This window comes from Charadrius vociferus, unplaced genomic scaffold, assembly GCF_000708025.1.
Source record: "Charadrius vociferus isolate BGI_N301 unplaced genomic scaffold, ASM70802v2 scaffold758, whole genome shotgun sequence".
In the NCBI taxonomy this organism is placed as follows: domain Eukaryota; kingdom Metazoa; phylum Chordata; class Aves; order Charadriiformes; family Charadriidae; genus Charadrius; species Charadrius vociferus.
Window position 1 is genome coordinate 1,516,085 of NW_009649934.1, and position 26,733 is coordinate 1,542,817.

The 26,733-nt window shown below is 47.9% G+C and overlaps 3 protein-coding genes across 3 annotated transcripts in view; all 3 read right to left on the reverse strand.

The window, feature by feature from the left end:
• Positions 1-135: 135 nt before the first annotated feature.
• On the reverse strand, positions 136-7,085 carry LOC104291979. The gene is made up of 14 exons (XM_009891290.1): positions 6,940-7,085; positions 6,737-6,847; positions 5,907-6,034; positions 5,494-5,585; positions 5,303-5,404; positions 4,928-5,052; positions 4,691-4,853; positions 4,498-4,604; positions 4,172-4,282; positions 3,903-4,021; positions 1,085-1,299; positions 693-817; positions 457-618; positions 136-319 (listed from the first exon to the last, which is right to left on the reverse strand). Exons 1-14 carry the CDS (start codon positions 7,083-7,085, stop codon positions 136-138), a joined length of 1,890 nt encoding a protein of 629 aa, XP_009889592.1.
• A 486-nt stretch (positions 7,086-7,571) lies between these two features.
• Positions 7,572-11,454, reverse strand: PHF7 (PHD finger protein 7). The gene is made up of 11 exons (XM_009891291.1): positions 11,383-11,454; positions 10,195-10,289; positions 9,940-10,067; positions 9,527-9,618; positions 9,336-9,437; positions 8,961-9,085; positions 8,724-8,886; positions 8,531-8,637; positions 8,205-8,315; positions 7,936-8,054; positions 7,572-7,768 (listed from the first exon to the last, which is right to left on the reverse strand). Exons 1-11 carry the CDS (start codon positions 11,452-11,454, stop codon positions 7,572-7,574), a joined length of 1,311 nt encoding a protein of 436 aa, XP_009889593.1.
• Positions 11,455-13,128: 1,674 nt separating this feature from the next.
• The window catches only part of RFT1 (RFT1 homolog (S. cerevisiae)), a 21,278-nt gene continuing 7,673 nt past the window's right edge, over positions 13,129-26,733 (reverse strand). Inside the window, exons 3-13 of the mRNA XM_009891293.1 lie at positions 26,104-26,220; positions 24,052-24,241; positions 23,341-23,442; positions 22,240-22,374; positions 21,296-21,374; positions 20,966-21,016; positions 19,430-19,560; positions 18,098-18,242; positions 15,737-15,842; positions 14,179-14,428; positions 13,129-13,293 (exon numbers count right to left, since the gene is read on the reverse strand). Of these exons, the coding sequence (XP_009889595.1) occupies positions 13,129-13,293; positions 14,179-14,428; positions 15,737-15,842; positions 18,098-18,242; positions 19,430-19,560; positions 20,966-21,016; positions 21,296-21,374; positions 22,240-22,374; positions 23,341-23,442; positions 24,052-24,241; positions 26,104-26,220 (1,471 nt within the window). The remainder of the gene's footprint in view (positions 13,294-14,178; positions 14,429-15,736; positions 15,843-18,097; positions 18,243-19,429; positions 19,561-20,965; positions 21,017-21,295; positions 21,375-22,239; positions 22,375-23,340; positions 23,443-24,051; positions 24,242-26,103; positions 26,221-26,733) is intronic.

Below are 26,733 nucleotides of genomic sequence, written 5' to 3' on the forward strand. Positions count from 1 at the left end.
GCCGCTCACTCAGTGCCTCATATGCACGGCTGTCCCATGATGGCAGGCTGATGGAGGAAGGAAAATTGATGAGCCCATGCTGCCCCGGCATAAGGCAGATGCGGTGCGACCCTGCTCTTCCCCCTGTCCCGTTTCTTACTCCTCCGTGAAGCTGAAGCCCAGACTCACGGCACAGCGGAGCGCCAGGTCTACTGGGGCAGGCCCTGGCACGGCACAGTGCTTGCACCCTCCTGTCTTGTGAGCCACGCAGAAGGACACCAACCTGAACGGGATCCGGATCCCCATGGTGAGCATTTCTGAGAGAAATGCGTCCCTGTCTCTGCAGAGAGGGCACCGGAAACAAGTAATGCCATCACGTACAGCCTGTCCCTGCAGGAGAAACATAAGGAGCCGGAGTGAGGCCCTGGTGGTGCTGAGCGCCTGCCATGTCCCGGGGGCAAGGGAACGGCTCCCTACCTGATACAGCCCCTATGGAACCAGGCGTGTCTGCACGCTGGGCACACCATCGTGCCATAGGACTTTCTGTCCCCCACAGTGTTGAGGCAGATGAGGCAGGTGGTGGTCTCCTCTGGAGCTGCCTCCACTGCCTGCTCTGGGCGGTGTTCCCAGCAGAAGGACCTGCGGGGCAAAAAGGAGAGGCATGAGTGACGTCCAAATTTCTGGGTCCTTGCCCAGTGGGGGAGGGGACGTACCTGTACTGTAAAAGGAACTGGGTGACACATCCACCCTCCACAGCACAGGGGAGATGGAAGCTGCGGTCGCAGCCTGTCTCCCGGCAGGTGATGGTGGCCCCGCTCTCACCACAGACGAAGCAGTCCTGGAAAGAGCACAGCAGCCCCCATCAGAGGCAGCCTCAGGGCCTCCAAAGCCAACCCCGCACCGCTGGGCAAACACGCTTGAGCTTCCTATCCTTGTGCCAGGGAAAGATTCTGCCAAAGTCTAGGAAGGAGTAGGTAGGGTGGGGAAGACTTGCTAGCCCCTCACTAGCTGCCTTCTTGAAGGCCTATAAGGACATCTCACGGAGGGGAAAATAAAACCCAAACAAAAACACCTAGGAGGGAACTACAGAGCAGAGGCCATTTACCCTCAGAAACTCAGCATCCCTGGGCCAGCTCCAGGGCAGCTGAGGGAGCTGTTTCATCAGGTCCTGGGGGTCTTCGGCAACGGTGCTGCAGTACAAGCTTTGATCCAGGGGTGGGAGGAGTCCCCAGGGGAAGGCAGTCCAGGCTGCGGGCTCAGGTGAGCACCCCAGCAGCAGGGACATTTCCTCACTGAGCACCACGGAGTCCACTACTGAACCTGCCAGGACAAAAACCAGACAGTGTCTCAGGCACAACCAATGTAGGAAGAAAGGAATGTGAAATCCAGTATTGGAGAATCCAAGTCTGAAATGCAATTCAGGGCAGAGATAGAAACCTGAAACCCCCAGAAGGCCTTCTACAGTAGTAGCTGGCTGACACTGCTGAGAGGGACTAGAGGCTTCCCAGCCTTCAGCTTCTGCTTTGAGAGGGTCCTCAGCCATCCTCTTCTACCAGCCCCCTTCCAAGCCAAACTCTGGTGCTCAGGGTTTCCTTCTCACTGGGCTTTTGCAGATTTCGCTCAGCCTTCCAGCGCCAGGGCATTACAGAGCTCCGTTAGCAGATGCTGACAGAGCTGAACGGTGCCAGATAAGAAGCACCTCGGATCACAGCGAGGCTGTGCACGGCCACGCTCTTTGGCCAGCTCCATTCAGGCTCCATTGCTCAGGAGTGCCTCGGAGCTCGTGTCGCAATCCATTCCCTGAAAAGAATGACCTGTTCTGGCCACATCTAGACCTCACGTCTTCCCAATCATGGCACTCAAGAATAGAAGGACAAAGTTCTGCCACCGAGGGTTTTTTTTCAGACCCTCTGTACCTCCTTTCCTTCTTATTGCCTCTTTGCTGGCAGAAATGTCCATCAGGTCTCCTGGGTTCCCGCGCCTTCCTCCGAGAGGACAGCTGCTCCCTACTTTAAGGAATCAACTTCCATGGAGCATCAAGGCACTCAATGCACACACTGTAAGATCACCCGCAGTTTGCCTGAAGAGCAGTGGGTTGTTCACACCTGGACAGCCACCCCACGGGCTTTCCTTCGTGCTTTGGTCACCATTTGGTCTTCGATTCCGCCTTATAGTGCTCCACCAACTTCCACAGAGCTGTTCAGCAGTCACTCTGCAACCAACTCTTTCTCTCCTTCCTGCACTCGCTGGTACTTGCCGGTCTCCAACAGCATGGAAATGCTTTTGGATGACTGACAGGTGAACACAGGGCAGGGGCTCAGGAGCTGGGGGTGCCGGGTGCTGCGAGCAGGGGGGCTGTAGCCCTCAAGGAGCGTTGGCTGGCTCTGGTGTCTCTGAGGCAGCTCTGGGGGGCTGCTGCCGGCCCTGCTGGGACTGCATCACTTGGGGAGGCCCTGCCGAAGCCTCCAGCACAGGGCAGCCCCGGGCTTCGAGCAGAAACCCTTCAGCCCAAATGCTGCTGGATGCCTCCTGCCCATGCCAGGGCAAGGGTTGACGCTGGGGCCTGGGCACATGGTGCTGGGAAGTGAGCCACGAGGGCCATGCCGGGTGAGCAGGCACACCCCGCATTACCAGGAGACGGACAGCAGCGCCGACTGGGCCATGCTGGGCCTGACCGCCCTCCCAGGGGCAGGGGCAGAGGACCCCCAATCCCGGGGGCAGATGTGAGGTTCCCCTGGGGAAACTGAGCAGGCTATGGGGCCAGCAAGGCGCCAAGCGCATGGCCATGGCTCTGGGGCAGCCGGCCAAGGCCAGCACGCAAGGAGGGAGGTCTGGGGAAGGTGCTGCCACCACCCCCTGGGGAAAGGACAACCCTGTGGGCGCAGCCTCTACCGCTGCCCCTCCAGAAAGGGAGGGGAGGAGGAAGCTGATAAGCATGGAATCTCCCAGTGCAGAGATTAATGGCCAACTTTATTCTGTTGGTGGAGGTAGATCAGGGACAGCGCACGAATGGTCCTGTGTCTTCGTGCATGCTGACTATAGGGAATTTGGGCCCAACGTGGCAAGCAGGAGCAGTCTTGCATCTGTACAGGCTGGAGGGGCTGCTGCCCTGAAGTGCTGGGGAGCTACAGGAGGAATCCAGTGCAGCCTGGCTACCAGTGTGGTACCTGCTGGTCTCAGTGCTGGGAAGCAATGGGAAGGCCCCAATGCTGCGGGGCTAACGGTGCTGGGACTGCTGCTCTTGAGTACTGGCAAGCTCTGGTGTTGGCACATGGCTGCTCTCACAGCATCTTCTGTGCCGGCACTATGAATTTTAGGCCCAATATTGCAAGCAGGAGTAGTGTTTCAACCACTCGAGCACAGGGGGGGATGGAGGGGCCGCTACACTGAAGTACTGGGGAGACACAGGAGGAGCCCAGTGACACCTGGCTGGCCCTGAAGTGCTGGAGAACCATAGGACTGGCTGCTGACTGTCTGGCAGTCCTGAGGCAGGTGAGCTCCAAGCTAGCACTGGAGGCAGTACGGGGAAGCAGGAAGGTCACAGCTGTCCCATGATGGCAGGCTGATGGAGAAAGGAAAATTGATGAGCTCCCACTGCCCCAGCGTAAGGCAGATGCAGCATGACCCAGCATGGGCCCAGGGGGCGTTGGGCCGCTGCTGCCCTCAAGTGCTGGAGAACTCCTGGAGGAACCGATGCTGACTGGGTGGCAGTGCTGGGGCCGGCACGCTCTGAGATGGCACTGGAGGCTGTAAAGGGAAGCAGGAAGGTCAAGGGCATGGTCTCCCAGGCCTGGGGCAGGACAGGCCACAGCGGTGCCCCCAGCCCTCCTGGAGCAGAGGGGCTCTGCCAAGCCCACCCTGGGCACGCGCTGCCAGGCCTGGCCGGGCCCAGCCCCGGGGCAGCCGGGTGCTTTGCCTCTTACCGGTGCCCAGGCCAGCACAGCTGTCGCACTCCCAGCTGGCTGTCCTGTTCCTCAAAGAGGAGCATCGCCTGTGGGTGCCCTCAGCAGCGCAGGAGCGGCACAGGAGCAGTTCCCATGGCCTGGGGAAGCAAAGGGGTTCATGGCTGTGAGGACAAAGTGACCGCAGCACAGGACAGTCCCGCAGAGCTCGTTTTCAGTCCTTCCCCTTCGAGCCCTTGGTGAGACAGAGATCCCGTGCAGGGCCCCGGGGTGCAGTGTTGGCAACTCACCCCTCTTCCTCTGCCTGCTCCCTGCCTCCTGGGCAGAGGCACTCCCGGGCGTCACAGCGGCTGTGCCGCTCACTCAGTGCCTCATATGCACGGCTGTCCCATGATGGCAGGCTGATGGAGGAAGGAAAATTGATGAGCCCATGCTGCCCCGGCATAAGGCAGATGCAGCACCACCCTGCTCTTCCCCCTGTCCCGTTTCTTACTCCTCCGTGAAGCTGAAGCCCAGACTCACGGCACAGTGGAGAGCCAGGTCTACTGGGGCAGGCCCTGGCACGGCACAGTGCTTGCACCCTCCTGTCTTGTGAGCCACGCAGAAGGACACCAACCTGAACGGGATCCGGATCCCCATGGTGAGCATTTCTGAGAGAAATGCGTCCCTGTCTCTGCAGAGAGGGCACCGGAAACAAGTAATGCCATCACGTACAGCCTGTCCCTGCAGGAGAAACATAAGGAGCCGGAGTGAGGCCCTGGTGGTGCTGAGCGCCTGCCATGTCCCGGGGGCAAGGGAACGGCTCCTACCTGGATACAGCCCCTATGGAACCAGGCGTGTCTGCACGCTGGGCACACCATCGTGCCATAGGACTTTCTGTCCCCCACAGTGTTGAGGCAGATGAGGCAGGTGGTGGTCTCCTCTGGAGCTGCCTCCACTGCCTGCTCTGGGCGGTGTTCCCAGCAGAAGGACCTGCGGGGCAAAAAGGAGAGGCATGAGTGACGTCCAAATTTCTGGGTCCTTGCCCAGTGGGGGAGGGGACGTACCTGTACTGTAAAAGGAACTGGGTGACACATCCACCCTCCACAGCACAGGGGAGATGGAAGCTGCGGTCGCAGCCTGTCTCCCGGCAGGTGATGGTGGCCCCGCTCTCACCACAGACGAAGCAGTCCTGGAAAGAGCACAGCAGCCCCCATCAGAGGCAGCCTCAGGGCCTCCACAGCCAGCCCCGCACCGCCGGGCCGGGTGCAGGATCTGCCTGGCAGAGAAGGCTCCTGCGATGGAGCCTCTGCGGAGCTGCTGAGAGCCAGATGTTTGTCCCAGAGCTGCTTGGAAGGGCTGGGATTTCTTTTCTGGGGTCTGGGCTAAGATCCTGCAAACACCTCCTGGCATAAATCTCCCTGTTCTTGTCATGTCCTCACCTTCTCTGCTGCCCAGTTGACTGTACGTTGGATATCTTCAAAGCGAAATCCCACAAGTCCTAAGGTCTCGACTCGTTGCTGACAAAGGTGGTTGGCAAAATACTGCAGAAGAGAACAGACAAGGAACTGATGAGGAGAGTGTGGCAAGGACTGCCTGTTGGAAAGCTGGAGGGAGCCCCAGAGGAACTCACCAGGCAAAACTCATGGGCACAGACCCCTTGCTTCTCCAGCTTGCGCCCACAAGTATCCGGGTCAGCTTCTGCCCGGCGACACAGCGTGCATGCTGGAGGGTAGAGAGCAAAGGGCGCCGGGAATGAGCACCTCAGTGGGGCCGGGGGACGCGTCCCCGAGGGATTGCCCCCCGGGGCCCGTCTGGCCCTGCCTGGCTGGCTGATGGTCAGGGCTGGAGGCCGCGGGGAGGAAGGGGGCATTGCAGGCAGGGCTGTCCCAGCAGGTGCCCACTGCCCAGCCTGGGCCCCGCGTGCTGAGGAAAGGAGGGGCCCTGCCCCGGGGCGCTGGGGGAGCTCCTGCCTCCCCCGGCCACCGCTCTCGGCCCCACGCTGACCGCCCCACAACCCCTCTGCCAGGGACACTTTGCTCTCACCCTGCTCCATCGAGTCGGGGGCCTTCCGCTTCCTTGCGGACATGGCACACATCAACACTGGATGCCAAGTATGGACTCCAATGCCCAGCAGCGCCGGGCTGTAACCTCCAACTGCTCTGCTGCTGACCCTGAGAGAGAAGCGGGACGTGGGTGGTCTTGCAGCACAGGCCGAGAGCGCAGAGGTGTGGGGCCCCCCGGCCACCCTTGGCGGCCCTGCGCGAGCCCCGTCCCTCCCCTTCCCTCTCCTCACCTCACCAGGTCGCACTGACGCCAGGCTGGTGCCAAACATTCCATTTCGTGCACTTGACCCCGTGGGTCACCGTGGCCACCGTGACATCAGCACCGCTGGCCTGTATGGGCCCCAAACACAGACAGGGACGCCCTCGGCCACCTGCCACCCCCTCTGAGACAGCCACTGCCTCACAGGGGTGGCTGTGAAGTTCCAAGGTGGGGGCCCGAGCCCTTGGCACCCATAAACGGTCACACGCCAGGTCCCCCAGAGCAGCCGTCGAGAATGGCACTGTTGTTCGAAAGGTGCTGGTCAGGCAGGGTGACTGCAGGGCTCCAGCCCTGGCCAAGGGACATCTCTCCTCCTGCCCCCAGCACAGGCAGAGGTCAGAGAAGGTGATCCATCCTCCTGCGCTGCACCAATGAGGCTGTGCCTGCAGTACTGCCTCCAGTTCTGGGCTTCCCAGTACAGGGGACAGAAGTGACCTTCAAGCCCGGCCTTTCTTCCTGCCCTTGCAGGAGAAACATAAGGAGCCGGAGTGAGGCCCTGGGTGAGACAGAGATCCCGTGCAGGGCCCCGGGGTGCAGTGTTGGCAACTCACCCCTCTTCCTCTGCCTGCTCCCTGCCTCCTGGGCAGAGGCACTCCCGGGCGTCACAGCGGCTGTGCCGCTCACTCAGTGCCTCATATGCACGGCTGTCCCATGATGGCAGGCTGATGGAGAAAGGAAAATTGATGAGCCCATGCTGCCCCGGCATAAGGCAGATGCGGTGCGACCCTGCTCTTCCCCCTGTCCCGTTTCTTACTCCTCCGTGAAGCTGAAGCCCAGACTCACGGCACAGTGGAGAGCCAGGTCTACTGGGGCAGGCCCTGGCACGGCACAGTGCTTGCACCCTCCTGTCTTGTGAGCCACGCAGAAGGACACCAACCTGAACGGGATCCGGATCCCCATGGTGAGCATTTCTGAGAGAAATGCGTCCCTGTCTCTGCAGAGAGGGCACCGGAAACAAGTAATGCCATCACGTACAGCCTGTCCCTGCAGGAGAAACATAAGGAGCCGGAGTGAGGCCCTGGTGGTGCTGAGCGCCTGCCATGTCCCGGGGGCAAGGGAACGGCTCCTACCTGGATACAGCCCCTATGGAACCAGGCGTGTCTGCACGCTGGGCACATCATGGTGCTGTAGGACTCTGTCCCCCACAGGGTCGAGGCAGATGAGGCAGGTGGTGGTCTCCTCCAGAACCGCCTCCACTGCCTGCTCTGGGCAGCGCTCCCAGCAGAAGGACCTGCGGGGAACAGGAGAGGGATGGGTGAGGTGAGAAGCGCGGGGTCCTTTCCCAGTGGACTGGGGGAGACGGGGAGGGGAGAGTGCAGAGATTAATGACCAACTTCATTGCGCTGTTGGAGGCACATCACAGCCAGCACTTGGGGATGGCCCACGTCAGGTCCTCCGGCGACGTCTGGGCCGGCTGTAATGAGTTCGGCCCCGACGTCGCAAGCGGGAGCGCTCTCGCACCCGCAGAGGCCCAGGGAGGGTTGAGCCACTGCTGCCCTCAAGTGCTGGAGTACTGCTGGAGGACACCGGTGCTGCCTGGCTGGAAGTGCTGGGGCCGGCACGCTCCGAAGTGGCACTGGAGGCTGTAAAGGGAAGCAGGAAGGTCAAGGGCATGGTCCCCCAGGCCTGGGGCAGGACAGGCCACAGCGGTGCCCCCAGCCCTCCTGGAGCAGAGGGGCTCTGCCAAGCCCACCCTGGGCACGCGCTGCCAGGTCTTGCTGGGCCCAGCCCCGGGGCAGTTGCCTCTTACCGGTGCCCAGGCCGGCACAGCTGTCGCACTCCCAGCTGGCTGTGCTGTTCCTCAAAGAGGAGCACCGCCTGTGGGTGCCCTCAGCAGCGCAGGAGCGGCACAGGAGCAGTTCCCATGGCCTGGGGAAGCAAAGGGGTTCATGGCTGTGAGGACAAAGTGACCGCAGCACAGGACAGTCCCGCAGAGCTCGTTTTCAGTCCTTCCCCTTCGAGCCCTTGGTGAGACAGAGATCCCGTGCAGGGCCCCGGGGTGCAGTGTTGGCAACTCACCCCTCTTCCTCTGCCTGCTCCCTGCCTCCTGGGCAGAGGCACTCCCTGGCGTCACAGCGGCTGTGCCGCTCACTCAGTGCCTCATATGCACGGCTGTCCCATGATGGCAGGCTGATGGAGGAAGGAAAATTGATGAGCCCATGCTGCCCCGGCATAAGGCAGATGCAGCACCACCCTGCTCTTCCCCCTGTCCCGTTTCTTACTCCTCCGTGAAGCTGAAGCCCAGACTCACGGCACAGTGGAGAGCCAGGTCTACTGGGGCAGGCCCTGGCACGGCACAGTGCTTGCACCCTCCTGTCTTGTGAGCCACGCAGAAGGACACCAACCTGAACGGGATCCGGATCCCCATGGTGAGCATTTCTGAGAGAAATGCGTCCCTGTCTCTGCAGAGAGGGCACCGGAAACAAGTAATGCCATCACGTACAGCCTGTCCCTGCAGGAGAAACATAAGGAGCCGGAGTGAGGCCCTGGTGGTGCTGAGCGCCTGCCATGTCCCGGGGGCAAGGGAACGGCTCCTACCTGGATACAGCCCCTATGGAACCAGGCGTGTCTGCACGCTGGGCACACCATCGTGCCATAGGACTTTCTGTCCCCCACAGTGTTGAGGCAGATGAGGCAGGTGGTGGTCTCCTCTGGAGCTGCCTCCACTGCCTGCTCTGGGCGGTGTTCCCAGCAGAAGGACCTGCGGGGCAAAAAGGAGAGGCATGAGTGACGTCCAAATTTCTGGGTCCTTGCCCAGTGGGGGAGGGGACGTACCTGTACTGTAAAAGGAACTGGGTGACACATCCACCCTCCACAGCACAGGGGAGATGGAAGCTGCGGTCGCAGCCTGTCTCCCGGCAGGTGATGGTGGCCCCGCTCTCACCACAGACGAAGCAGTCCTGGAAAGAGCACAGCAGCCCCCATCAGAGGCAGCCTCAGGGCCTCCACAGCCAGCCCCGCACCGCCGGGCCGGGTGCAGGATCTGCCTGGCAGAGAAGGCTCCTGCGATGGAGCCTCTGCGGAGCTGCTGAGAGCCAGATGTTTGTCCCAGAGCTGCTTGGAAGGGCTGGGATTTCTTTTCTGGGGTCTGGGCTAAGATCCTGCAAACACCTCCTGGCATAAATCTCCCTGTTCTTGTCATGTCCTCACCTTCTCTGCTGCCCAGTTGACTGTACGTTGGATATCTTCAAAGCGAAATCCCACAAGTCCTAAGGTCTCGACTCGTTGCTGACAAAGGTGGTTGGCAAAATACTGCAGAAGAGAACAGACAAGGAACTGATGAGGAGAGTGTGGCAAGGACTGCCTGTTGGAAAGCTGGAGGGAGCCCCAGAGGAACTCACCAGGCAAAACTCATGGGCACAGACCCCTTGCTTCTCCAGCTTGCGCCCACAAGTATCCGGGTCAGCTTCTGCCCGGCGACACAGCGTGCATGCTGGAGGGTAGAGAGCAAAGGGCGCCGGGAATGAGCACCTCAGTGGGGCCGGGGGACGCGTCCCCGAGGGATTGCCCCCCGGGGCCCGTCTGGCCCTGCCTGGCTGGCTGATGGTCAGGGCTGGAGGCCGCGGGGAGGAAGGGGGCATTGCAGGCAGGGCTGTCCCAGCAGGTGCCCACTGCCCAGCCTGGGCCCCGCGTGCTGAGGAAAGGAGGGGCCCTGCCCCGGGGCGCTGGGGGAGCTCCTGCCTCCCCCGGCCACCGCTCTCGGCCCCACGCTGACCGCCCCACAACCCCTCTGCCAGGGACACTTTGCTCTCACCCTGCTCCATCGAGTCGGGGGCCTTCCGCTTCCTTGCGGACATGGCACACATCAACACTGGATGCCAAGTATGGACTCCAATGCCCAGCAGCGCCGGGCTGTAACCTCCAACTGCTCTGCTGCTGACCCTGAGAGAGAAGCGGGACGTGGGTGGTCTTGCAGCACAGGCCGAGAGCGCAGAGGTGTGGGGCCCCCCGGCCACCCTTGGCGGCCCTGCGCGAGCCCCGTCCCTCCCCTTCCCTCTCCTCACCTCACCAGGTCGCACTGACGCCAGGCTGGTGCCAAACATTCCATTTCGTGCACTTGACCCCGTGGGTCACCGTGGCCACCGTGACATCAGCACCGCTGGCCTGTATGGGCCCCAAACACAGACAGGGACGCCCTCGGCCACCTGCCACCCCCTCTGAGACAGCCACTGCCTCACAGGGGTGGCTGTGAAGTTCCAAGGTGGGGGCCCGAGCCCTTGGCACCCATAAACGGTCACACGCCAGGTCCCCCAGAGCAGCCGTCGAGAATGGCACTGTTGTTCGAAAGGTGCTGGTCAGGCAGGGCGACTGCAGGGCTCCAGCCCTGGCCAAGGGACATCTCTCCTCCTGCCCCCAGCACAGGCAGAGGTCAGAGAAGGTGATCCATCCTCCTGCGCCGCACCAATGAGGCTGTGCCTGCAGTACTGCCTCCAGTTCTGGGCTTCCCAGTACAGGGGACAGAAGCGACCTTCAAGCCCAGCCTGGGCTCACACAGCCCATCTGCTCACACAGTGGGTGGCCGGGGCACCGCACAGGACAGCGCCTCATGCTGCAGATGGCCCAACATCTTTCTCCTGAACTCCTCAGCTCTTTGGTGACATGGTGCCTCCAGAACAAAAAGCAACAGGACCACAAAGTGGGGAGTCACAGCAGAAATGGCCTTCTTCCATGGCAATAAACTGCCTTTCAGAGTCAGTGTGAGCCTTTCCTTGGTGGGGCAGGAAACTGCAGGTGGCTGTGGAGCAGCTTCAGAGGCACCAGAAAGGGGCATGATGGAGCAGAGAGCAGCGGAGCCCCTCTCCTGGGCAGCTCTCACCCTGGCCCCTGCGTTTACAGGCTGGAAGAGCAGGGAGGGAAACTTTGGGAGCAAGAGTTCATGACTGAGCTCTCTAAATCTTGGCAAACCTCTCCCCTTGGCTCAGTGTTTTGCCAGCTGCAGCCTGGTCCAAAAGCCCGGGGACTCTTCTCTGGGCAGAGCCCAGGGCTGGTGGCCACTCACTGGCATGGGCCAGAGCCCCCCGGAAGCTCCCCCAGGGCAAAGGCTGAACTGCCCCCTAGCCTGGCCAGACCCCAGGGTCTGGAACCCCCAAGGGATGGCCATCAAGTGGGGGAGCTCCCACCAGCACCGTCTCACACTACTAGTTTCTTTCCCCTCGTCCTCTCCCCCTTCCCTCAATGCCTTTTATTTCTGCCTTACCAGCCTCTGCGCTTCCTTGGCCTCCTGTCTGTTTGGCCTCCTGTTCTGGGCAGAAGTTGGGGCTTTTGCCATCTCATATTCCTGCAAACTAAAGCAAAACTGAAGTCTACAAACCAGCCCTAGTACTCCTCTTTCCTGCACAGGAAACACATGCAGAAGCAAACAACTCCATACATCATGGAGAGGGCACCTCTTGAGACCATCCAGTCCAAGTGCCAGCCCACGCAGGGTCCCCTGGAGCAGGCTGCCCAGGCCCATTCCCACTGGGGTTTTACCTGTCTCCAGGGCACAGCGGGTGGCAGGAGGCTGAGGGCATCCCAGCCCATATTTGGGGCAAACAAAGGCCAGCAGTGGGGTCACCGTGACCCACAAGGGCAAGCCCAAAAAAAAGGGCTCAGGCCACGTGTCAGTGCGCCCTGGTGAGGTGCAGAGTTGCTACATAATTAAACTAAAAGCTTTCAAGTGTACATGTCTGAGCACACATTTTTCATCACTTGACTTTTTTTTGGTCCATCCAAACACTGCAAAGGGAACACTGCTCATTATAAGCCTGCCACTTGTACGTGCTGAAACTGCCAATTCAGAGCTTAGACCTGCAATACACACACCATTAGTGAACCTAAACCAGCAGCTTAATAGAATTTTACAACTTCTGAATCTCCAAATTTTCAACAATTAAAAAACCAAAATCAATACAAAGGTTAAGATTGAACAAGTAAAGGAACAAGACATGAAGAAAATTGGTTGTAACAAAATGAAGCATTTTCTATCCAATAATGAGTCTCAGTAAGCATAAATCCTTGAAAGAAATGTTATTAAATATTTAAAATTTGATCTCACAGACAAGAAAAAATAATTTTTATTGAGACAAATTTTTGATGCTGGCATTTAAAATCTCAGACAAAAACACCAACAGTGGAGTGAAAGTAAGTTTTACGATTAACCTTCTGGAACTTCAGCATCAGTGTGATTGTACTTAAGACGTTCTGTAAAACACTGATCAAAACCCTTTTTTTTATCTTTTAACTAAGGCTGCAGAGTATTTCCGACAAGTTAATCAATACCCTTATAAACGAATTATACGCTGAATGAAATAATCTTACAGAGCTAGCGTGGACACATGCTGTGTGTGCCATTAATTTACTTGTAAACGTCAGAACTTTCTGCTCACCTTGTGACACTCCAGACCACTGACAACTCAATCTCTCTGCAGCGCACTACGTTCTACCTCAGTAACAGTTATATTGCTATTGGTCCTTGCCCTAGTGTTTTCTTCAGCTTTTGTTTTATGCATTCTGGGGTTTTTTTTGGTCAGACCATTTATATTCTAACCAGTTAAGCAGCCCACCATGCCAAATAAGGGTGTTCTTAATTACATCTCAAGACGTGAGCCATACAATGCCTTCACACATGCACTCTCCATCGGTAAGAACGGGAGCTCCCTCCATGAAGTCCATCCACTAGGTTATGTAAGAAGGGTGTATCTTAGATCTTCGTTCATTACCAAAGAGGCTGTTTGAAGAAAAGCTTAGAGAAGAATGACGCATAAAAATTACTCAGCTCTCTTTCACTGCACTGACCAGTTGAGAAGATAAAATAACGTCCAGTTGGCATTCTTTTACATTGCTGCTCCAGTATCAATGCTTCAAATAAACACATGTGGAAACTTTTTTGCGTACAGATCTTACGCAAAAATACAGCCCTTTACTGCAAGCATGTACAAGAACAGTTCTGCACAGGAGCATTTCATGTTCCTTTCTTCATATAGCGGGAGAGGAACTGGCTTCTGACAAAGTGGATCAGCTTGGTCTCTGTGCAGAACATGGTAACGATGGTTGCTGCAAAGCACAGAGCCCCCACACTGATGTGAATCAGCCTCGCCATCCAACCCTTATCGCAGCAGAAGAATACCTACAACAAAGGAAACAAGGAGTGGCAGGAAAGCTAGTCAGCACAAAGTAGATTTACTGTCTCAGTAAAAAACAATGTCCAACACCTCTCTTGACCACACTAAAATCACCATCAAGCTGAGTGCAGTTTTTCCACATGCACTGATCCTACAATAAATCATCTTTAGTAGTCATAACACTTGCTTTCTCAAAATTCTGTCAGCAAAAAACGAGCATTCAGTAGACACCTGGTAAATGCGGAAGTTACTATTACCTGGCATGCAGAAATATGTTAATTGAGAATTAGGAAAACTCTGCTGGTGCCATCAGGCAAATCTGCTACTTTGCAGCAACATACAAGGTTATTTTCTAACAAAACCTCACTGGAAATCGCCCATTCCAAAATATAAAGCTCTCCTTCTCTAAGGCATAATGGATTTTCAATCTGTCACATTTTTGTACACTGAAATGCTACCATCTCCACAATAATTAGTCTGCGCAATTACCATCTTGTTGTCTGAATAAATGTGCTCTTGGCAAATTTGTTTCTGTTCTGGTTTTGGTTGTTTTTCCTCTATCATATTTTTTTTTCCTGAATGTTTAAGAACAGTTTCGTTGTGCTACTGCAAAATTTCAATTATTATTAAGAGCTAAAGACGTGGATTTATCTACAGACAGCAGAAATGAATGTTACCTTACTTGTCAGATACACCTTCTAGAGGTGGCAGAGATACCTTTGTATCAAAGACAGAATCTCTTAATACTGCATCTTGCCTTGCCTATAATGGAGGTCTTCCAGCCTACCCCCACCAGCCTGTTTTGCTAATGGTATCTCTCTGCTTATGGGCACATGAGTCGTTTGACACAAACGTCCACAGTGAAAGCAAAATCTGAGAAAGATGCTTACCTCTGAGAAACCAGTGATTACTCCACTTAAGATATAAACGAGTACCAAAAATGGTGAGGGAAGCAAGCCTGCCAAAGGTCTGTAAGTGCTTTCTTTGAAGTAATCATAGATATAGTGGATGCTGTGAGCTATTCGAATGCCCATGTTAAAGCAGTTGGCAAGGATAAAGCCTATACTGCCATGCCAGTGTGTCAAGAAATAAGAGATGCACAGAAACGTGAAGGACAAGGCCAGCATAACAAAATTGTACCTAGGAAAAAAAAGCAACAATTTAACAATGCATACAGTTACAGTATTTACTTACTAATTTACTTTACCTTTGAAGAAATACCACAATTTATTTTCTAAAATGAGGAACAGAAATGCTCTTACCATCTTCTAATGGAATAAGACAAATTTGAGAACTGAGACGTTAATAACAAAATTCACTGAAAGAATGGAAAATATATCAAACAAATTAAACCAAGAACTACATTACGTGAAGGAAATTCTATTTCACTAATCAGCTGTATACTCATTTCAGAAAGTCAAATTTAGTAACAATGATTAGTAATGTAAAACCTTGTGGATTTTTTACTATTTTATTTTAGGTATGTATTGAAGAAAAATAACGCTCAACAAGATGATGCTTTATTTAGTTTCTGCTCCAAACAGTGGCTTTGAAAACAACTCCACACTTTAATGGGGTAATGAAAGCAGCCCTTGCCAAGTCTAAAACATACTATTTTGACCATGGAAAGCAGACCTCATCGACATTAATTTGGAAAGGCCCTATAAGGGACAGCTGCTATATAAGCAAAAAAAGCTTGATGGTAGCACTGGGAAGGTAACCAGGCTTCAAAGTCAATAACCCAGGATGGACACAGAATCAAGAAATAATCCAGGCTGGACGGGATCTCAAGAAGTCATCTAGTCCAACCTCCTACTTAAAGTAGATAAACCACTGAATTCAGACCCACAATTTAAATCATTCCGAAGTGTACCTGATACACAGTTGCAAAATTTTAATGAGTTTTAAGTGATAGTGTCTTAAAAACTGTAATTTCAAATGCATATGTACAGAAAACAAGACTTCACATCTAAATTATTTTTCCATTTAGTGATGTACTGAAAGCTAATTTAACAATCTTTTTCTGTCTTAATTTCTGACCTTTTTACTCAAACATTTAAACATTTGCTAAAGCTTCTACATCTAAATCTATCTGCAGACAGCTAAATAAGAAGTTGGGTTTCAGTCAGTTTTTTATGCTGATTTCAAATGCACCATTCTCTTTATAAGCATTATGTATACATTTTTAAGATCAATGTTTACCAACAAATACAAGCATGTTAAAAAAAAAAAAAAAAAAACAAACAAAATAGTGCATGTTTGCTTGCCCAGCTGTTGCACCTGGCTCTGGATACAAGGCACATAGTTCTTAAAGTGACTGCAGAAAGAACTTTGCTCTTTGGAAAAAGAGCATTTCCAGGCAGAACAATTGTTCTGTTTACATACTGAACTCCAAGCAGACCATATGCAGATTAATTACAGGATTATTCTGAGGACACTATTTCCTACCTGTCTACCTCCTCTTTGCACATCAAAGCAAACGTAAAACATTCTGTTACTCCATTAATAGCAAGAAATAGGACATATAAAGAGTAACATCGGAGGAGATCCGGACCTAAAAAACACAATAAGTAGATTATTATTTCTTTTATAAAACTGCGTTGTTTTTACACTCACCAAGAGATAAAAGTTGTAATGTTATCACTAACAATGTAAACAAGTTGATTTGAACAAGCTTCCTATCTAGATACCTTGACAAGAACACAAATAAACAGGGCAAAATATAAACAAAAATAAAAACCCAAACACCCAAGAACAGCAGTTCTTATAGTAACAGAAAAGATAACCATAAAAAAAATTATTTTATTAAAAGGGATTTCCTAATTAAAAAATAATATTTATCATAACCCAAATCTTCTATCATACAGAAATTTGTGGAAATTAATCCAATAGTCATTACGAGGTACTAAATGCAATAAAATGTACATTTTGAACACAACAGTAAGAAAACCAGAAAGGATGTTCAATACATTCAAAACCGTGCTAGATAAAATATTATATTCTGATTTTTATGGGTCAGAGATAATTTATACATGACTTCAAAATTCTCCATTAAGACCTTAATCTTTTCCTTGTCCTTTAGAGGGAGGACTAAGACTGGGGAAAAAAAAAAAACCCACGCTTTTTAACAGGTTAGCGTGCATCCCTTCTTGATGGCAGCAATGTAGCTCGTATCACCCAGACTCTTCCAGATTCAGTTCTAAAGAACAACTGTCCAGTGAGCAGTAAATACACTGCAGACGTGGGGCAGAGCTGAAGACTTCTTAAGTATGCATAAAAACATTAGAGTAGAGAGCAGTCAGGAGAAAAAGAAAAAATATCCAAATGAATATATCTATGAATATCTGGTCAAATAAGTCAGTACACATGCTCAACGTTTCATTTTCACACATTATCATCAGGTAAAAAAACCAAAAATTAATTGTGAGTCACTTGACTTGCATCCATATTCCTAAACATAGCCCTTCTCAGGCAAGTAAGCATGTCTAAAATACTAGGTCCAGACACTCATTCTTGAAGAGGAACAGAAAACATTTTCTTCATAAAATCGAATTGGCTGCTGAGGTCCAGAACGACCAACTTTCACAACATTTGCTTTCAAAATTAGAAACAGATCTGCCCAAACCATGACAAACCAGCAGCAAGAGAACTCAAAACAGCATGCAAAAGTTGTTAACATTTTTTCTTGGTTATGCAGACACAGGGTTTCCCTTAAAATCACTATACAAATCAAGCACCAGCTTCCAAATAATATGCAAGGATCTAAAGCAAAAATATCTAAATGCTTAACATGTAATAACAGAAAAGTGTCCTTGGGGTTAGAATATATCAAATTATCTTAACACTGAATAAGGCAATTGCAATTCATTTTAATACCCAATAAGTCATATTCCAAGGTTATGGTTTGAAGGTGCAGAACTTACACAATATACTGTCACATGCTTTCGTCTTCCCTGTAACTTTCTCTCAATTATAATAGATGTGAAATGGAAAATGCAAGCTAGAACTCTCCCATGATGGCACAAAGGAAAAATTTCCAGACAGAAATGCAACAAAAAAGCTCCTCTGAGGAGCTGCTAGATCATCACCCAAGACAGATCAGCTAGGAAATCAGACATTACACCTGGGTCAGCTACAGAAGGCAGATTGTTTTTTCTAGCAGGAGCTACAGTAGGTCAACTGACAAACCACTGAAAGGACCCAAGAAAACTCCAGGTGACAATTTGTGTGTTAATGTTTCAAGAAGGAATTAAAGGAACCTCTACTTTCTCTCCTTAAAATCCAAGGTGACCTACAATCCCTTGACTGCTTCTGTGGACAGATTTGCAAAACTTATCCCTCAGTATGCACAACTATAGCAAGACTGTTACCATTATGTGGTTTAGTGTCATGGGGAAAAAAAAAAAAAGTATTATTGCTTCTATGCTAAAACTGGATCCTTTGGTTCCAGTTTGTCGTATGGGTTTTTGGGGGGTTTGTCATCATTGTTTGAAAGAGCTGGAGTAATCACACAATCCTTTAAAGTGTTCATTTCCAACAATGTGAAACTGCAAAAAGGTAGAGCCCCAAACCTGATCTACATATTTAGAGCTTCTCAGTATATTTTAGTTTAAGGTGACTACACATTAAAGATGCTATTACAATGGCATGAGTTCTGGATTCAGGAAAGCTAAGCCACTGATTTCAATAGGAGTTTTACAGAAAGAAAAAAAAAAAAGGAACAAACCTGCCCATTTACCTAAGAATTCACAATAGCTGCGGTTTCTCTTTCTAAAGAATGGCTTTTTTGCCAGCTCTATATATCTTTACCTGTTCCAGAACTGAGCATTGAGCCTCCATAAATATCCAGAGCCAGCTGAGAATAGGCATAGCCAAAAACCGTGATGGTAAGGCCAATCAGAAGCACAAGTTTCAACAGCAATTCTAATACATTTGCAGCCATAGCAACATCATCCTGAAAAAAAATTGTATTCAATTACATGTATCAGAATCAGTATAATAGTTATTTCACGCAGAAAAGCTACTTCACAGCAAAAAAATATCAGTTTGCACAGTGTAAAAAGGTGTGAAACTTATCCTTTGTTGTTGAATTATCCATATATGGTCTTGTCTTCCAACAATTTTTATATATTTATTATTCCATGCTATGTTTTACAAATTACAAATTCTACACAAATATTAGCCACACACTTCTGTTCAAGGAAATGTGCAAACAGCACTCGCACCTGTTTAACAGTTAGTAAGCAGCAAAGAAAAGCATAGCATCTGCCCAAGGCCACAGCCTGAGTCAGTGGGAGGGGCAGATTTTTATTGCTGCATGGGACTACAGGATTTGCCACACCAGAACAAGCAATTTGTCAGGTCTACTACCTCATTGCAAGAAGCATTCTTGTAATTCTTGTCATTCCAGTACATACAGTGAAAACTCATAGCCATTTTGCCAATTATATATATCAGGTACACTATATGTAAAACATACATATACATACATCTTTCTTAGCCCACCAATGACCTGAAGCATGGGATTTGTTTAACTGCATGGTACAGTGCAAGTAGCAGGATTACTGCAAAAAGTTGTCATAGTATCAGACAAAAGCCCAGACTGACCTTCACGACTGATCAAGAACTTCTTACCTGGAGACACATGAATATTACTCTGTGGAACAAAGCTCTTGTTTGGTTAACCATTGATACTCCACAATTCAAAAGCTCAAGAAAAACGCAATTATTTTCTTCCCAAAACTGCACTCTCTGGAAACATTACTGTTGAATACTTAACAGCTACTTTTACTTTCAAGTAAGTCAAATATTTTCAAGACAGCATTTACTTGATAGAAATAGCACACTTTCATGATTTAAATAATTGCCTAAGTATATCTGGAAATACATGGTAACATCGCACTGTGCGGAGCAGATAATGTTAACTTCATTTATAATACAAGGCAGTACTATGCCACTGTGTATCTTAATTTCTTTGGTCCAGCCTCACTCCACATTTTTGTTCTGCACTTCAACTTTTCATTTTTAACAGCCTTTATACTCAAATTTCAACACACACTTTATCAGTCACACTTCTGTGATGCAACTTATCTGCAACATAAATCAAGCATTTGACATGTAATTAATCCAAAATAAACATACCTGCTTCTGATCCTTTACATTCTTCCCTCTTTCCAACACTTTAGCAAAAAAGACATAAAAACTCTCCTCAATAGGCAAAAAGATAAACCTGGCCACCAGTGAACCAAGATTATTCACGATATCATATACACCTAGAAAAAAAACAAACAAACCACAAACCATAACAGTAATTTTTTTAGACACATTTTAATTCCAAGTCTTTAACAATGACACGACAATGACATTTAACATTTCCACTGAACAAAGAAAACAAGCAGAACTTAGTGCAACGTTAAAGCAGTGTTTCCTAAAAAATTTGACAGTCACAGCAACCACAGCTCAAAATTACAAGGCTTGCTCACAGATGGCAAAGCTAAGACAAAAGCATCAACTACAGAGATGTGAATCTAGTAACAGCACCAAAACACATTTAAAATTCTTACTGTGGAGCAAGTTAAAAGATCCTGACGAATTTCACTGAATGAGAACAGGATTGTAAGGACTTACTGATACAGAAGAGAAAGGCATCTATTTTTAGTGAGGTTCTTTCTTTTTACTCTCACTGAAGTGGAAGAGCAACCCTACGTAACATTTTACCAGCACTTCCACCCTCAGCAAGACACTGCTCCAAACCTGCTAAGACATCTATCTACGTGTGTATATATATACAGAGTATAGTCATTGAGAGGCATATAGATAAGTGCTTTACATATTCACAGTGAAATAACAGAAGGTGGTTCTGGCTGATTTCATAGGACTTGGAACCAATGTTTCTCAACATTTTGAAAGTACAGGCATTTTTGTATTCATTGCTCTTTTAAAGACTCTTCAAAAGGAAGAGGCAGCTCAATTGCTCTGCATGGGAGGAGGATCAGAAGCAGCCCCAGTTACTGGTGGCGAGCATATATATTCAGTATTTATGGAGGAACATACCACTGCTGGCAATTAAAAGTAATTCACACTAGCCAAGAAACTACTAACAGTGGGCCAACAGCTAACAGCCTATTTTAGCCTTACTACTAACAGCCTATTTTCCTCCCCCAAGCTATAAAGACCTGAGATGCTGCCAACTCAGTCATCTGAACAGCTACTGCCATACATTACTCTGTAACCACGCTGAATTCTTTTACAGAACATAATTCAGTTTTGAGATGCAATGCTATAAACAATGATGTTTTTGCCGTAACAGCTAACACAGATTCAAAGGCAAGACAGAAAACAGCAGGAGAACAGAATTACAAAAACCGAAGACAGACAACTTTAACACATCAGATACCAATGAAGTTGGGTTTTTTTTAAAAAGAAACGAGATACATGGTATCACATATCCAATTGAAAAGTTTTGATCCAAACAAAAAAATAAAATTAAAATCCAGGACCTTATATTAAATTATTTTCTATATGAATCGTTCTTGGAAATGTATCTCAAAGTCACAAAGGCTTTGAAATCTTCCCAGATTTTCAAGCCATCTTCAAATACTTTAAGTCATTTTCAGAACCATCTGAAGAGCAGTGACTAAGAAAACTGTCACCATTCCACAACACCATCACACTTACCCTGATCTCCAAAATTTAACACGTTCAAAAAAGTCATCACATATCGTTCACCTGGAAGTTCAAAATAGAGAACTTAAGAACAAGACCCTAAACCTCTTCCAATACTTGTTCAGGCACTTCCAGTACTAAATATTCAAGAGACAAAGTCAAATAGGACAGCCTGTAGTTCAGAATACCCTCAAAAATTCCATTCAGGCTAGTAACATCTGCCGGCAGCAATCTCTGAAAGTCACACGCCGACATTCCCTAACAGCTTTCTCAAGCATTAAGTCAATTTCGCAAATGGTATTCCCTAGCCCTTCTCCATCACAACTATATGCCAAGCCTCACCCTCTGTCAAAATCTGTTTCAAGAAGGATTGTTTGAAGAAACTCCAAGTCAACCGTGCTTCCTTCCAGTTAACAAAGGTCTGCAAAAAAAGAAGTACTGAAATGTAATAAACATGATTGAAACTACAGAGTAGAAATAGAAAATACAAAGCCAGTACAATACTCTAGGCTAACTAGAACTGTACCGATGAGGAAAACCCACAATATCATAGCTATTAACAAATAATCTAAAATACTGCTAAATTCAAGCCCTAATATCACTCTGATCTGACAATGACTTTCTCCCTTGCTGAAAATTAATATTGTTGCGGATAAAGTACCCAAGCAAGCTTTCTACAGACAGTACTTAGAGATGGTGAAAAATACCCCACGCTGTTTAGCATACCAATATAACTTTCACCTTCATTGTCTTGCAACCAAGAACTGCCTTTTATCTTTTCAATCTGCAAATATTTTTCAAAATCTCTTCTTCCTTACTGTGTCTTTTCATTTCTTTCTTTGTCTCAGTGTCTTTTGAGAGGACATCAGAGCTATTTAAGGATCTGTAGAATGCTGTGTACCACCATGTTTATTTGTGGAAAAGTCCAAGTACCAAAATCCGTGGTAAAATGGTTCTCGTTTCTTTCCTGCCTCAGATCCAGTGATACCTCGTCATTTCCCTGCACACTGGAGATGTTCTACCTCCAGTTAATAGTTTGTGCAAAGATACTAGAAGATATGTCAACAACAAGCCTGTGACAACAAAGAGGTCAAGTTTCTTAACATTCTTCTGACAAAGGATTTTATTGATACAAACCACAAAGAAAATTTGTATGGTTTTTTTCATCAGTCATATCTTCTACAGCGCAGTTATCCCCAAAATCACTCAATTACTCTGCTACTTCAAACTATATTTCAAAGCTCTCAAGAAAAAATTAAAATCAAGAAATAAACTGTGCAACCTACCTCATCTTCCAAGAAGTTAGGCAACAGAGCTTTCATTCTAGCAACTGGAAATGACTTCTTTGTTGCTTCAGGAGACCCCAAAAACATCACAAAATAAACTACATAGCACATTACCAGGACGCTGACATATAAGAGCTGGAAAGATAGGGAAGGAGAAAAGAAAAACAACCAGCGATATAAAATTAACTTACTAAAGCAAAATGACATGCTAGAGTTCCATATTCCATAAGAACAAAATGTAGTAAGTAGTCCTTATTCTTGTCAAATTTTAAACCAGGTAGAGACTTCAACCCCCCCCAAGAACGCTGTTGAGGTTTTTTTTAATCTGTAGGTTATCATAGCTCTTTGCCAACTTTTATGTTCTATTCAGTATTTTCAGAATGATTAAAGTCCAATTATAAAGCAATTATTCACTCAGCCAAAAAACCCAAGTTGACAGAGTAACATCTGCATTTGTTTCTTTGATCAGTTTTAAGCTATCTGCTACAGGCACTACAGAAACTGAACAAAAAAAAAACCCTAAATGTCCACATCTGAGGGAGATCACATTTTCATTTCTAGGTAAACTGATATTGTACAAACCAAAACCCTATTTTCAGGTGCCAATATATTAATTCTTCATTGTAGTAAAAGTTTTAATCTGAGTACGTGTTAGACATGATTAGCACCTCCTGATAAGGTGGTATAGGGTGATGAAATTACATGTGATTGTAATCGTCTACACAGTAGACTCCAAAGTCTAACATTAATCCTGAGGCAAAGCGGTGAACACAGCCTTCAAGCATTAGAATGTGTAACTGATTAAGGAGAAGAGCTAACACAAAACTTATACAGAATAACATAGCCTTATTTGCAAAACGCGCCTTCACAGACAGAACAAGGTGCTTTCTTGTACCCCCATTAAACTGCTCAAAGTCAAAGTACCAAGTCAATAACAAGTATCAGGAAAATACTAAATACAAGTGCTAAACCTTAAACCACCCAGGAGCAATTTATCTCACCTCCTCAAAGTTATTTAGCCAGCTAAATGTTGAAGACAGCAGCAAATAAAAATTCAGATGAATCAAGGATTTACAGAAAAAGAGAACACAGGAAACTTACCTGAGCCAAGGAAAAAATGTAGAGGCCCCATTGAGGATAAAGGACTACTAAAATAACTGTCAAAATGCATTTTGACACAACTGAAAGGCTTTCAGCAATTACCTTTAAGAGAAAGAAAATAGAGAAGGTTTATTTTCTGCCAACTTAACCACATAAACAAACTTACAATACATTAGTTTCACACACAGAATTTATGTAGGAATATAAGACTTCCAAAGTCAGTGTGACTTTATCACAGGGTTTCTTTCTGCTGAGTTGGCCATCTTAGATTGTAATTCCTCAGTAAATTTTCTATTCTTGCATTTCACAGTTCTTCCATTGCACCTTCCCAGTCCTTCGCATGGGACGTAAGGGAGAAAACTTTGCTTGAGACGATCATGTTCTCGATCGTTGCATTTCATAATTTCATACTAACAATCAATCAAAATGCAGAACTGTGGAAGCTGTGTGCCTCTCCCTCCAAATAAAATTCATGATTAAGTATTTAATGATCACTAAAGTGATCATTTCTAAATAAACCAACTTTCTTGCTTTAACAGGTGCAAATTCACATCCACATTACAACTACGTCATATGGTACTAAACGGTACACACAGTTTTGTAGGGGCTTTTATATGCTTGAATATACAAACACCTAGTTCAGGAATCTGTTCTTTTCAATAGAGAAAAATAATTCCCCACACATGCATACACCCCATGTACTTTACTAACCTTAAGTCTCACAAACAAATGAGCTTGTGCTAAAACCCAGAACGGTTCTCCCAGAAGCTCGATAATTGCAGAAAGACCAAATGCCACTACACCAGCCTGATAATGAGGAACCACAGAAGGATCAGGTACTTCAAGCAAGTGTAGCCAGACTAAGCCCAAGAAAATAGACCAAAAAACACCAAGAGGGACTCTGAAAAGTTAATATAAAAAACAATCAATAGAAATGTTACTTAAGCAGAAAAAATATCCAAGAAAATTAGATTAAAATTTCACGTTGCCATAATAATTAAAATAAATTAATAAAAAGAAGCCCTGAGGAATTAATTTCTATTGTTACCGTACCAAAAATACTTTTTTTGTAATGAACATTTTTAAGGCATTCTTTTGCAAGACAGGGAAGACATTTTTCTGACTGGTCTATTTTCTACTCAAGAACCTAACATGAGGTCAACTATCTGCATTTCTTGCTCCCGAGGACTGAACAATCCTTAACCCTGCAGAACACCACAAACCCCTCACTGCTACAATTTTTGTAGTCTGTGGTTACCGGGGATTTGGCAGACAACCTTTGTTGGATCTTGCCATAAGAGATAAATATGCCACCACTCCAACTGCTAGTCTCACTCTTCCAAAAATCACCGGTTCTCCAAAAGCCACAGCAGAGTAAGCAGAAGAAAATGCATGCCTGCACCTCAGGTATGCCAGTTCACAATGCTCTACTGTAGCTCAGAGCCACTTTGATTACCGACTGTAGCTAAAAAGCCAAGCTAGGCACAGGAGTGCAGACGTGTATTACCTTCTGTTGACACTGCTTCAGGAATATGACGCTTCTGGCAGAGTGCAGAAAGTGTAAGATCATTGCAGCAGGATCTATTTGACCCTCCCATTATCAGATCCCTGAGGTATTTGACATCAAGCTCCTAAGATGTATTTCAGATCCTTCAAGAAAGTTAATCTTCTTTTTAACTTATGCTTCTCTATGCAGAAAAATTTAAAAAGAAAAAGGTACACAGTCACTGTTAACTCTATCATTTAATACCCACTTGAAAGACTGTCAAATAAGAGAAAATTTATTATAATACAGCAAAGAACAGCTCTAATACATTTTAAACATAAGTATTAAATTCATCCCTGAAAGGGACAATCTCTCTTCTTTATACCTGGATGCAGATGACTACACACAATGTCCCATTCCTGGGCCAGACCCAACTAATAGCTGTGCAGTTCCAGGACAAGTCAGTAGGGAGACCCAATAGAAGACTACTATTTTGTCATGCAGCGGGAGTTTTCCACCATATCAGACAGATAAACTTACTTCCCAACCCACCTAATTGTGGCTGCATAGCTGCTACATCTGACAAACAGGAAGAAGCAGAGAGGTGTGTCCAGGAACCAGAAGGGAAAAATAAGACGTGAAATCCACTTAGCTGCAACGTGCAATTACACTCTAGCTGCAGCTTCACATAGACTTTAAGCAATCCACTTTCTGCTATAAACAGCACTGCAGTTGAAAGAAGTAGTCCTACTTACTCCCTGTTGCTTAACTCCAACCCTTTCTTTCACCCTTTCACATCTCTCCTACCCAACACAAACATTTATGTTGCTGTGTCTTTAAATTGCATCAGGGCTCAAGACTTGGGAAAAAATTGGGGTGGGGGGAATCTAAAGCAGCTTCACAGAGGCATATTGGGTAATAAATGAGCAAGAATGTGCAGGCAAAAGAAATAAAAAATAAAAGACTACATATTTCTGCAACAGGGTCTTCCTTTAAGAGCTGCAACATCAATGAAACCACAGGGTGACAGAACAAATGGCTCCCAGTAACACCTCTGGCAGTGCACTTCCCCATGTGCTCCAAAAAAAGATCAACTTCATAAACGCTAAAGCAACAGACTTGACCAGCTTCCCTCATCAGTCCTGAAACATGACTGAGGCTACTAAATGACACTGAAATAATTACCTCAGTAAATAAATACTTGCCGTCATTTTGTGAGCTCTCAGACAAGAATTAGAACTAAGTTCTAAAGAAGTAAGCTTTTAAAGGTATCTTACGTCAGCCACAGAAGATTAATTGTTTTGGTCCAGTTTCGCTTTGTACTTCCACTCAAACAAGCTCTGCGAAATGCCTCCCTGGCGAGGAAGACAACTGTTGAATACAGTAGAGTTAGCCTAAAGGAGGTGAGGGGGGAGGAAAGGAGAGAAAATTATTTCTTTTCATACTACTTCTGAAATGCTTCACGCAGTAGCATCACTGACAGTTTTTACCCAGGACCGCCTGACAGACCCATCTAACAGGTACGCAAAGAAAACATGGCGGTATGAAGTAACTTACCACCATCTTGGAAAAACAGGGGTAAAGTAATTACGTGTGATTATTCAAATGGCAAAAATAGTTTTAAGCATCTATAAATCAAAAACGCAGCTGAAAAGTTTCTGGTATAGCGACAGCACGTAATACACCCTTGCACCTAGCTTCTCCTCAGCAGGCCGATGGTTTAACACGCAAACAGAGCAGCAGCGCAGCACCTCCGCTTCAGGCCAACAAATCAAGTTGAAGACATTCCGCGACCAAACACTGCCCAGTAAATTAAAGAGCGTTCTGCGGAGCGTTATTAGGACACACCGCACAGGCGATGTGCCCCGCGATGCAGCCGCAAACACAAACACTTCCGAGGCGCCCCG